At 38.9% G+C, this 13,696-nt stretch overlaps 1 protein-coding gene across 6 annotated transcripts in view; it reads right to left on the bottom strand.

Annotated features, from left to right (window-relative positions):
• Positions 1-13,696, bottom strand: part of TNIK (TRAF2 and NCK interacting kinase) — a 374,995-nt gene that overhangs the window by 285,143 nt on the left and 76,156 nt on the right. For all 6 annotated transcript variants that reach the window (XM_029939880.1, XM_029939882.1, XM_029939881.1 and 3 more), the window contains one exon: positions 12,550-12,615. In XM_029939880.1, coding sequence (XP_029795740.1) covers positions 12,550-12,615 — 66 coding nt within the window. The remainder of the gene's footprint in view (positions 1-12,549; positions 12,616-13,696) is intronic.

Below are 13,696 nucleotides of genomic sequence, written 5' to 3'. Positions count from 1 at the left end.
TGCATGTGAGAGGGTTTTCTTTTTTTTTTTAAATATTTTTACATTGTAGTACTTGTTTTGCTTGTTGGTGGTGTTTGCTTATTTAATACATTCCATCAAGGACAGAAATTACATGATGGGGTTTTTTTTGTTTTTTTTGTTGTTTTTTCCCCCCCAGGAAGTATAAAATTTTAAATAATAATACATGAATAATAAATTTAAAATAAAATTAAAAAGGAATACATGGGAAAATTAGTTAACTTAAAAAACAAAGAGACTATTGGACAGAATAAGGAGTCTCTTCAGCACCAAAATGCAGATGACAGAATGCTGGGGTGTGAGGTAAGTGGGAAGTGGGGTATGATGGGAAACCTACTTCTTTTTAGATATGAAAAAATGCATACATTTAAACAAGAACTACCACTACAATGCATAGTATTCAAGCCAAATTTCAAAGAGCACACTTAACCACGGTATTACTCATCAAATTAACCAGAATTCGTAACTCTCCTGTACTTCTGGACGGAAAAACAATATTCAAACAAAAAGCTTTTTGTTTTGGAGGTTGCTATTTTGCTTTGGGTTTTGTTGGTAGGCTGTTTTTTGTTTCTATTTTGTGTTTTCCCCCATCCCTTATCAACACTGACTTCTTGGCTACATCTTAAGTTTATAACATATTTACTCAGATGACTAACTGTAGGCATTAGTCTTGTTCAAGCAAGTCTTGTCCTGAGCAACAGATGGACTGGAGACCGAAGGGAGAAAGCAGCCACAGATCCTCCTCAGTCATGGGCTCACCTCACCCTGTCTCCCCAGCTCACAGTGGACCAGGAGAGCCTGGCTTAGCTGGACGGCTGGGTGCCAAGCATCTCCTCCTGCCAGCCCTCACCAAGGGGCACATTCATATGTGGAGGGGAAAGGTTTGGGTGATTTGCTTCCATGATAAATTTCTTCAGAGTAAAAGGTTTTGAAAGTTTTGAAGTATCTCTCAAAGTGCTCAAGTGGGTACAAAATGGGAGAACAAAATGTACTGAACATTTAGGCAACACAACATTCCTCTTCTGCTAAAATCACCAGAAGGGTTAGCTGAGCGAAATCAGGATCTGCTTAAGTTGAAACTCCTTTTAAGAGAATCTACAATTGAGGCACCTGGCTGACTCAGTCACAAAAGCGTGTGTGACTTTTGGTCTTGGGGTCATGAGTTTGAGTCCCACATTGAGTGTAGAGATTACTTAAAAATAAACAAACAAACAAACCTTAAAAAGAGAGAGAGAGAATCTACAATCAACTCTGTCTCCATCCAAAGAAAAGCATACAGTGCTCTGTGTTTTCCCTAGCCTTCACTGTTTTGACACATCGTAAGAGAATGAGTGAGATCGACATGGGCAAAACATGCCAGTGAATCATCTGATAATAGTTTTTAGAGGCATTGCTAGTGTTCTTCGGTCACAGGTACTACATACCTAAAATGTGTAGGAAAACAAACAAAAAAATAAGGCTGAATAATGTGGCCCTTAATGGTGACAGAAATGAAGACTCTTTACACAGGTGTTCCCAAGTTGCATTCATGATAAGTTACCCAATAAATAGTTTGCATCCTCATGCTGTAGCCAGGTCACTCTCGACTATATTACCCAGAAATTCTTCCCTATCATCCTCTTTCACTGTCCCTCCCAGCCCCCAAAATCCTCACACACAAATCTAGACCCATCCTGAGAGGGACAAATATAAAAGCAGAGTAAGCAATTTGCCACAGTGTCATGCCAGGTTACAGGTACCTGGCTTTCCCCCTGCTCCAGAGAGAGAAAAGTACGGATTATGCACCTGGCAAATATTTGCATGGTCTCCAGAGCAGTTACATTCATCCATTTGCTCACAAAAGTACATAACTACAGCTGAGAGAATAAATCAATTCAATTCAACAAACATTTATCAAGCTCTAGTCTGATTGCTGAGTCTTTTGGGGGAAAAATCATGCACCTGGCTGGTTTTGAAGAAGTCTAGAAATATGCTATTCTCTCCCCCTCTCCCACCAAAAATAAATCATAAGAAAAGAAGCGACCAAGTCCTTCAAATGATCAGTGCAGTGGCATTTCATTTTATAAAATGTAACTAGCGCAAAGCATGTCAGTTACATTTGTAGATGGAAAAGAATTCCCTTATCATTCTAGGGAAACAACAATTTGGTTTGTTGTATAAAGAACAGTGTCTCCACTTGCTAAGAAATCCGTGATTAATTATCTAGTCATCGGTCATCTGTCAGTATTTTGGATCTAAAGGTTAGAATAACTACATTTTGAAATAAGTCATGACCTCATTGCTTTGTATTCTGAATTCAGATGTATCCGGGATCTACTTAAAATGAATTCTAAACATGCAATGCAAGGACAGGGCAAAACCAGTCACTGCCAAACATTTAAAGAGATTTGGGCTCCTTGACCACAAGTCAGGCACTATCACCTACTTGGTGACATCAGGAAAGTCTGGTATAAACTCTGAGACCTCAAGTGCTCCGTCTGTAAAACAGGGATAACCACACCTCTTTTATCTCATTTGTGGGCATCATAAGGTCAAGTGAAATAATGAGAAGGAGGGTTTTCTGAAAATGGTTACAATCATCAGCACTGATGTTTAACTCCACAGTCCTGAAGACATGGCAGAAGGAGAACCTAAGAAAATCTACCTCTGTTCCCCCAAGTGTGTAACCGGGTCTTTACAAGTTCAGATGAACTGTGGCCCCTTCTGTTTTCCCACAGGGACAGTTTTAGAATTGTGTCCATGACACTAGTTTTAGAAAGAGGGGAAAACACTTTTTCCTTATCCTATTTTTTCTGTTATACGGCACAGCAGGTGGATACTTTTTATTTAGCTTGTCGGTATTTAAGCTGCTGTGGGCTATTAAATATTATATTGAGTGTCAGTCTCCTGAATTGAACAGGTGACATTAAGCAAAAATGACACATATTCCACCAAGATAGGGCATCCTAAAACTCAGCAAAGCATGATGTGCTTTGCTGAAAAGCAAAGGAGTGATGTGCTCTTTTTTTTTTTTTTTTAATCATCTACTCTATATTGGCACTCGAGAAAAAGTAAGGTAATATTCTGGACCTCAAGAAACTCAGAGTTTAGAGTGGAAACAGCCAGAACATTACAGAACTATGAGGTCACCACAGCTAGAAAATGTCAGCAGGTGCCACAAGGTATGGAGAAGGGGCTGCTGCCTGAGCCAGGTGTCCAGGAGGGAGGGTAGCTAGCGTGAATAAACAGGAAGCACATGCTGTGTGCCTGAGTGCAGCAATGAGACAGTACTGAAGCACAGGGTGAGTCAGCCTCAAAGACGAGGCTAGAGGGAGAGACAGAGATCCCATCACGAGGGACCTGGGAATGGAGGGTGTAGAACCCAGGAATGGGGCACACTCTGTAGAGTGACGCAAGGAGGGGAGCACTAGTGTGAAGGAACAGCCGCACGAAAGAGACCCCAACAGTCCTCCACCCAGAACATTCTGCTGTTGAGTGAAAGAAATGTCCTGCTAAAAAAAGTAAAGAGTTGATACACTTAAAGGTAAGAAGAAACCTCATTTATAACACTGTAATAAATATAACCACAGCCTAGAACATGTTGAGAGAAAACATTACACACTTAGGATTTGTACAAAATGCTTGTATATTTTTTTAATGACTTCAACTTCTACTTATATCTCAACCTGAGAAGGAGCATTTTATGTAGATAAAAATGGAGTAGAAAAATCAAAGACTCAGCCAGTTTCAGCTTCCTAGAACAAGATGTAGCCTTCTGGGTGCTGGGTACTCAGTCAGCTAGAGGATCAAGTGGGCTGTTAGTGCGTCACCTTGAGGAACGCTAACACATGGACAGGCGGATGTGCAGGACCCTCCAGACTTACTGGAGAGCCTGAGCTGCAAGAAACTATCCAGGAAACCATCACCTCTATAATTAAGTTAACTGGGAATATTTTTAAAAAGAAAGACCAGGGGGGCACCTGGGTGGCTCAGCTGATTGAGCATCTGACTCTTGATTTCAGCTCAGGTCATGATCATGATCTCATGGTTCATGGGACTGAGCCCTACATTGGGCTCTGTGCTGACAGTGCAGAGCCTGCTTGGGATTCTTCTCTCCCTCTCCCCTTCCCCCATGTAGGTAGCCTCCCCCCTCAAAATAAATAGATAAACATAGAAGAAAGAAAGAAAGAAAGAAAGAAAGAGAGAGAGAGAGAGAGAGAGAGAGAGAGAGAGAGAGAGAGAGAGAGGGAGGGAGGGAGGGAGGGAAAAAGGGAGGGAAAAAGAAGAGAAGAGAAAAGAAAAGAAGGAAAGGCCAGGGACTGGGGGGAGGGGGCAAGGCGGAAGGGAAGTAGGGCATGAGGAGTTATTGTTTAATGGGTACTGAGCCTGTGTATGGGACAGTGAAAAGTTCTGGTTTGGGATGGTGGTAATAATTGCACAACTATGTGAGTGTACTTAATGCTACTGAGCAGTATGTTGTGCCATGTATGTTTTACTGCAATAAATAAGAGAGAAAGGGAAGCAAACTAAAAAATAGGAAACTTTTGAGTAAATTCGGCGAGGAGCCTCATATTGTCCACCTAAATGGGATGCGTAGACCAAAACACAATGTATCATAAAAGACTTCAAAGAAAAGCCTGCTAGTGGCCTGCCAAAGACTGTTCCAGGGGACTCTATTATGTAATTAGGGCAAGTTTTCCTAAACAATAGAGTACCTTCCCCCTAAAGGAGGCAGAGCTCTTCACACAATCTGGTTCCTAACTCTTCCAAGCAGCTTAGTAAGATGATATCATTATCATGGTGATTATGATGGTGGCTGTTTGGTATTTAGTAAGAGTTCTCAGTGAGCCAGCTGCTAGGCTTTTCTCCTTTGTTGTGGAGGGAACAAAAAAGGATGAGTTCTGTGCATTGCGTTGGAAAGTAAGCAACAGGGCCCCAATCAGAAGCGATGCCCAAGGCCACAGCACTTGGCAGAAGATGGTGTACTCTACCTCATCTGGAGGCCCTGTGGCAATGCTGTGTCCCCCCTTCAAAGCTCACCACCAAGCAGCGCTCCAACTTAGGAAAGAGTATGTATTTGCTTGTCAAACAGCAGATACTTCTTTTTGCATTTGCAAAATGTCCAGTAGATTTCATAAAATTACTGAGGTTAAAATTACTAGGGTTAAACCACAGAGAAAAGAAATTTAATCTCCAGACCCCAATTGATTAATTGGTTAATAATAATTGGTTATTCTTTTTTTAAAAAGTCTCAAATGTTTCCCATGTAAAAAACAGTTGAAACTGTGCATGGCTGTAAATTCTGGTCCTGTAATCCTGGCAGTTTTATTTTACAGGTCGTAAATAACCCAAAATAATGGTAATTACATAGTGAGTATTGACTGTTTAATTATGTGAGACTGCCTTATAATCACCAAGTCACTAAGGGTGTTATAAGATCTAAAAACTACAAGTCACCAGAGTGCTGTGCATCAAGTTCTTTGGCAATTCACTGATAGAAGTCGGATGGAAGTATTTTGAACTAAAGCAACCTAAACACTTCAAATGAAAGGTGGGTACACACGTGCCAAGCCAACAGAAGATGCTTACTAATAAAGGCTGATGCTGAATAAGCAGATAAATGAGGTAAACAAAACCCCAAGATAGAGAGAAGAGTGGCAGAGACACCTTTCCAAAGGCAAAGACACCAAGAAATGCCCCTGCATCACCTGAGAAGCAATACCTTAGTCCAGTGGCTCTCAATTCTGGCTGCATGCTAGAAGCATCTGGGAAGTTCTGGAAACCAATTCTACCCAAGCATACACCAAGCAAACTAAAACCAAGTCTCTAGCAAAGGGCCCAGATATGTATGGGTTTTCAAAACTATCTAAATGATTTCTACAAACAGTGAGGGCTGAGAACCACTAATATCAACAAGAAATCCCACATCATCCCCTGCGGCAAGTTTTGGTAGCAACTCTGGAGGTCCTGTCGCCTAGCAGAGACAGCGACCCTTCCGTATGGCATGCAGCATACAGGCGCTCACGTAGGTCTTCCCTCTGTGCTCACATGGCAACCATCTAATTCATTCCACCCGACAGATCATAGCATGAGGTAGCATGGTCTCGAGCCAAGTGAGATGCAAACCACATGGGGATCTATGAGGGTGAAGAGCTCATCAGCCAACACATTTCAAGGGTGACTGATTCACTCTCACCAACCTCCTAAAGTTCCAGAATGGTACAACCACATCTTACATCCTCTAATCATCCACCTTTTCTTTATAAATTACTGGGAAGTTGAGTTTTATTTTTTTAACCACTAAAAATCAACTATAATAGTGAAATGGTAATTATGTCATCAAACGCCATATAAGAAGTATTGCAAACGCATTTAATATGAATAATGTAATTCTGAGCATACATAAATACTAAGAAATCAAAGGTAAAAGGTGAAGCACAAGGCTATGTGTGTTTCTGACTTCACTTTCTATAAATGCTTATTTCAAATCATAAAATGTATAAAAATAAGACCATGTTAAGAACTGGTAAGCTAGGCTCCACTGGCAAATGTGTTTGGGAAGAAAAGGTAGCTGAGTGCCTACTGTGTGTCAGGTGCTGCGCTGAGGTCTTCTACACACATTACACTTCAGGCTTCCTAATAGCCCTACACTAACAGATGAAAAAATCCAGATTCAGAGAGTGAGTCTGGCTGGGCCAGACTGGGAATCCAGCTCTGTCCTGCTCCAAATCCTTTTTACTTTCCACTTACAAAAATGCTAAATTACACTCCCAGACATGCAAATGCCAAGGCCCCCAAGCTCCTTCCATATCCCCCTTCCACAATCCATTCAGGTCTCTACTCTGCCGGGGCAGCATTAATTGCTGTGTATTCTACGCTCCCACCAGTTTTAAGAGTTTTGCTATTTGGTCTTATCCTTAAAGAACTGGTTCTCAACTGGGGATGGTTTTACTCCCTGGGAAATATTTGGCAATGTTGGGAGAAATTTTTGATTGTCATGACTTTGAAGGGCTATTGATATCTCATGGATGGAGGCCAAGGATTCTACACATTTGAAACAGTCTACAATGCACAAGAGAGCCGGCCACAACAAAGAGCCATCCATCCCAAAATGTCAATAGTCCCAAGATTGAGAAGCCCTGCCTTGAGTGATAATGTGGTTTAAAAAGTGTGCTTTAGTTTCTTGCCCTACAAAATCATGAGTAGTGACTAAGACAATATATATGAAAGCTTTTAGCACACGGTAAGCACTCTGAATCCTGATTAGATAATCTGACTGCACACTTGTGTAGAGTAGGAACCACCTCAGCTGACTCTACATTCTTCCCACACAAAGTTCAGGGGTTTTGTTTTTGTTTTTTTCATTGGCACTCAACAAATATTTAAATAATGCATTCTTTGTATTGGAAATTCTTGATTAAGAAAACAAATGCCACTATAATCTAAGAAACACAACATTCTCCCCATGGTCATTCCTTAGTAAACAAGTGCATAGTATAATTCATGATTCTCTAGAACAGACTATGAAAAGCTACATTGCATCTGAGTATATCACAGAATCATCTCTATATCAAGATGATTGATAAGCTCACTCTTGAAATGCCTTGCCCTACTGTAGCAGAAGGTTAATTAAGAGATCACAATTCACAGCTTTGCGGAAATCTCACGCAAGAGGCCCAGATTCTTCTACTACACCAGGTCAGTTTGACCATATCGATTCTTGGGTCTTTAGTTGAATTATTCAGGACAACCTTAAACTGTAATCACAACAGGTCAAATAAAAACACCAAAAGTTTAATGTCTGGATGAGTTCATCAAAATCAGTTGGCATCATATCTTGGGTCAAAATCTTTATGTTTTTTACTTTTCTCAGTTGAGGTAAGTTGAAGTCAGCATGGAAATCCTAAAATCTTAAAGTAAATGATTACAGAAAGCATCAGGATCAGCATTTGCTCAGGTGCTACAACAGGATAATCGACTCTCACTTTTGTAGTTTCTGGAGGCATGGGGCCACATCCCTAACCATCAGAAGCAACCCATACACTTATTAAATGTGCAGCTTCCTGGACCCCACCCCAGACCTACCGACTCAAAATTTCAAAAACTGATCCTAGAAATCTCCATTTTTAATAATTTCCTAAATATTTAACACACTAAAGCTTGGGAACCTGTGCCAGGAGGCTGGACCCCAGTCCCAAAAAATGTATTTTTCTCGTTTTGTAAATTTCCAGCATGGGTCTGGCATCTACAGACGATGAACAATTCATTTAACATAAAATCTACATCCACTTCTGACCAAAAAATAATAATAATAATAAGTAGGCCATTTTGTTGATTTCTTTTGTATAATATGCACTTCTGAAGTAAGTAGACTAATACTTTATGGGAAACACTGGAAAGAACTGTAAATAAATATAAATATAAATAAATATAAAAAGAATTATCAAGGAAAACAAAGCTCAGTTCTGAGCCCCAGTGGTCAACATCTGCTATGTGCCAGACTGAGGAGACAGTGATAGCTAGACAGACCAGGTTCCTTTATTTATGCATGGAAATAGTTTAATATATACTCAAACAAACAAGGAACATGATTTCAGAGAGTGGCAATGCCACAAATACAGTAAAACAATTTCATGTAACAGAGAAAGTCTGTGGGGAAAGGAGGCAGAGGGAGTGGCTGTCTGTATGCAACAGATTCAAGGATGAAAAGTGGTGTTCTTGAGGAGGTAACATTTAAACTGGAGAAGGAGCCAGTCATGAGAGGGTTGGGAGAAATGTTCCTGACAGAGGAAACTTTTGCCCTAAAGACCCTGAGCTGTGAACAAGGTACTCATGAAATTATTATAGGAATTAAATCAGAAGTCAGATGTATATAGAGGATGTTTTGCAAAATAGGAAACAATTTAAAAGTAGAAAGTATTATTTTTAGTAATATATTAGAACAGTTCTGGAGAGAAGCTGGTAATGAAAGGCCTCAGGTCAATATAATATAAAGAATTAACTTGAGGCTATCTTGCCTAAGAACAGAAGGCAAAGTAGGTGTTTGGGGTAAGAAAGAAGACGTTTTCTTTGAATATTTGAAGAACTATGTTCTTGTGGAAGATTTAATTTATATTTTTAAATAGCTCTGAGGGTATGGACAAGTTTGAAATGGTAAACGTTTTAGGAAGGTAGAATCTTGGCTCATAATAATGAATATTCCAAGAGAGTTGTAGGAAAATGGACTAAGTGGGGTAGTAGTGAGTTCCATGTGATCAGAAGTAATCAAGGTCTGGCTGACTAGACATTTGGTAGAGGAATGACTGGACTAGATTACCTAAGAGGACCTCTGCAATTCTTTGAAAACACACATACATTTCACTTGCAGTGCTCTCTCTCACATGCCCTGTAACCTCCAAGATGGCCTCTTCGGTTCATGTTTTACAACCTTGGGAGAAACCTGAGACATACTGAGGATTCTACCATATTCCCAATTCCCCTGGTCACTCTGCAATAAAGTATGTCTCCCTGTCTGTCCATACTAACCAATATATTTCAAAACAGTAAATTAAGAAACTGGATAGACCAACATTCATTTTTGAAATCTGTGGCTAAGATTTAGTGGTGTTTCAGCAGTAAACATTAAACAGTTATCTTAACATATTAAAATATTACTTTATTGCAACAAAGATGTTATCTGAATTTCATTAGCTTCCAATAGGCGGCATACCAATAAACAGCCAAAATCTTTAGTAAACAGGTATGTGGCTTCTTGTTGGTTTGGTTTTTCATGGGAGCCCGGGCCCAGGAAGATGATTTCTACAATAAAAGTCCTGAAAGAGAATCACTACTCTATTATTTATGTATTCAATCCAATAAATAAAGTAAAAAACATACTGAGTTGTCACTTGACCACCTGAGACCAAAATGCTAAAGATAAACAAAGCTAGCCTTCTAAGGACAGAGAGACTTGGGAGTACGACTAGAAATAACTTTAAAAATCTAAACATTACTAAAGGACCTTTATATAAAATATTTGTATTTCCACAACCAGATGTATGTGCTTCATATTCAAATAGATTGCAGAAAATATTCTCTTAATATCTACAATTTTTGTGCATTTTTGTTTATTGTATTAAGTACATTTCTTAAAAACTACTTGTAAATAAAATTATATCATGACTCCCTTAGGACAACTTATAAAAAGAAACTTACAAGGAGTCTTTTCATAAAATAAAGACAATGTCTATATAATTGTTCACAAAATTATACCTCATTTTATAAAATCCAGGAACACCAAAACCTGGATTTATAACAAGTTGAAATCAAAGGTTTAATACTTAATATAAAGAAAAATTATCACAGAATTTTTTGGTATAGAAATCTCTTCTCAGGGCTATGAAATTTCCATGTATGCTTACAGTATTTTAGAAAAATGCCTATTCCATGAAAGGTAAATATAATCTGTAATGTGAACAATCATTTCCTTACTTATTTTTCTTTAGGTTCACATATATTTTATTTTGCTATTTTATTAAGCGTTAATCCTTCAGAACTCAGGGTGACAAAAGGACTGGATTAGTGACTCAGGAAACACAGGTATGTCTGTTCAGAAGCAGGTGCCACCTATTATCTGAGTTGCCTAGACACCAACCTCTTAAATGAGTCAGGAGTTTTAATTCTTCAGATATATCATTACAAATCCCCAAAACATTTCTAACGACATTTGCACTTGACTAATGCACAGAGGAGCTGTGATGCCACAAAGCAATACACAGGGCTGGTAAAGGAGACCAAGTCCCCTGACCCAGAGTCCTCCATGTTCACCAGGACCTTTCTTGGCGATCTCCTCTCAGCTTGAGCAGTTTTATATCCATCACTAAAAGAATGGCATCTGTAGGTTAATGTTAACAACATTTGGTGAATATCTTTCCTTTCTAAAAAAAGATCTGAGACCTCTTGACACTTGTTTCCTTTTCTTTTTTATTCAGGTGACAAATTTGGGATAGCTCTGAATTTTCCAAACCTTCTCATACTTAACTGAACCTCTTTGTTGTCTTCTCTTGCAAGAGTATACAGTCTACTTCTTAGAGTAGTGGACAAAGCTGTGAATCATCCCCCAAATCTCATCCCCCAGATGAGAAGAAGCATGGTACAATGGAATGGCCCTAAGGGTGCCATGAAACCAGGAGCATGCCACAGAGTTGCAACTCCATACTGTCAGCAAATCAGAAGTAATTTTCTACCTACATCACAGTTTAATTCATTAGCCCACATTAATTCACAAGTTCTAACCAATTTCTCAAAATGCAATAACACAATCTTCCAACCTAATTATCTTCATTGACAGTATTTAAAAGCATTTGCTGAGACACATTTCTTCCTTGTGTCAGACAGGATCAACATCAAGTGAACAGCTTGGGTGGACGACATTCTGTCTAATTGCAAGGGGTTGCCATTTTAGGAAATAATCATTTCTTGCAAGAGAGAAATTATCCCCTGGAGTGGGCACCAATAAATAAATACCTCCCAATAAATAAAGGCTTAAATATGTATCTGTTTACAATTGTGTTCAGATTCTCAAGATCATTTTGTGTGTGTGTGTGTGTGTGTGTGTGTGTGTGTGCGTGCTTTTGACATTCTGTTGAATTGGAAATATTACAATAGAGATGACTTCCACAATAATTTTAAACATTGAGAAGCTTAGGGATCAGAAAAGAAATCTTAAGAAACAGAACAACAAAAGAGATCATTTGTAATGAAAACACCAGCCCATCTCACTACCACTCTGGAAAATGATGGCTATTTCCCCATAAATAAACATGAGAAAAGAATTGGTTTGTTTTGAAGGCATTCATTTCAATAGCTCACTCACTAAAACCCCCTAAACTTTAATCCAAAACAGTTCATTTCCATTTCCTTCTGATAATCAGAAGGGAAATCAACCCACATTTTTTAAACAGTCATATTGTTTTTAGATCCTTTACTGGGGGTAATATCTTTTAAGAGCATTTGGAGTGAATCTATAAGCAAAAATGAGTTAAAGGACAAAAATTACTCCTTATTCCTCATCTCAAGTTTAATTTGTACTTATTTCCCATCTTCTAAATGTCATGGCTGCCATTAGGCCTTTGCTTTGTGAGATAGCCAGTTTTCTAACACTGTTCACTAAACTCATTTTAATTCATGCCCTGGGCCGATAACAAATCTACTTTTCCAACTATAATACTTTAATAGCTTAAGTTTCTAAAGTAGAAGGCATCTTTTGCTCCTTTGCAAACCAGTTCCAGCAGTGTAATGTAAAGGAAAGCAAACACAAGAGGTTCAAATAGGCAGCATCAGAATTCATGTGTCAGATATTTAATGAATGAAGGGCAATGCCCAAATCCCAGAATCCAGTTTAGGCAGTGGGACTACAGACACATTTTAAAAGATGGAGAGTCAATTAACAAGTGTATAATTGTGTTTTACATCTGTTCTAAGACATACATGAACAAGAATAGACAGTATTTCTATTTAGCATGCATGAATCAAAAACCATATATGAGCCATGTTCAAATTAAATGAACCTACCTTATAAACTTGTCCATATGTTCCATTTCCAACAAGTTCCACTAATTCAAAAATCCCTGCAGGGTCCTAAAGGAAAATAAACAACCAATCAAAATTCAGAGCAATATTCTAGGCATTGTTATGATCATAGGCAAAAATTTTAAATAAGCAAGGAAAGAACTTTAGCTTTAGGGGCACTCGTGTTAATATTAATTGCTATTAAATTTTAATTTGGCTACAGCTATGAAATTAGTCAAAATCCACTTTCTTTCCATTTTGCATTTCTTTGAGATGTGTTTAAATCAGACAAAAGGAGGCATGATTCCACTGAAACAATAAAAAGGAATTAATACATTTCTCACTGTCAAATGGAAATACACTTGCAGGTACCTCAGGATAAAATGAAAGACCCATCATCCTGAGAAGGGATTCGAATTTTTAAGATCTTTCTCTTTGAAGATTCTGAGCTGTCCATTATGTTGAACACAGTCAAGAAAGGGCCGTTTCCATGTTGTGGGGCAATCTCACATAAGGTAGTCAACAGTTCCCAAGAGCAAATGCAACCAATACAGTTGCATCTGGGGCGCCCAGTGGCTCAGTCCGTTAAGCGTCCAACTCTTGGTTTTGGCTCAGGTCATGAGTTCATGGGTGCATGAGATCCAGCCCCAAATCAGGCTCTCCACTGTCAATGTGGAGCCTGCTTGGGATAATCTCTCTCCCTCTCTGGCCCTCACTTGCTTGTGTTCTCTCTCTTACAAAAATAAATAAGTAAATAAACCTAAAAAAAAAAAAAACATAGCTACCCCTCTCAGAATGTTGGTCTTTGGATTTATCTTCCCTCTTTAGAAGGCTGTGCCTGCAAAATATGTTTCTGTGAGTGGTCCCCAGAGCCCGTGGTACCTGAAGGGTCCTTGCAGGATTTTGAATACAAACTAAGTTGGAGACTGATGCAAGTCCTTACCACCAAACAGGTGTCTGCTTACCCTCAGAGTCGACCAAATGTTAGGGTGCTCAACAAATGTCTAATCACTGCTGCTATTTCTTACTAAATTACTGTCCCCAAAAGTTGACAAAATATCAAAGCCTATAAAATTCAACTGAGAAGCCTAAATTGACTCTGACCTCTACTGACATCTAAATGGATAGCGATTGTTTCCTTAAGGGCCTG

This window comes from Suricata suricatta, chromosome 5 (genome assembly GCF_006229205.1).
Source record: "Suricata suricatta isolate VVHF042 chromosome 5, meerkat_22Aug2017_6uvM2_HiC, whole genome shotgun sequence".
Lineage (NCBI taxonomy): Eukaryota > Metazoa > Chordata > Mammalia > Carnivora > Herpestidae > Suricata > Suricata suricatta.
The sequence above is the reverse complement of the archived record's forward strand: the minus strand, read 5'-3'. Positions and strand labels throughout refer to the sequence as shown.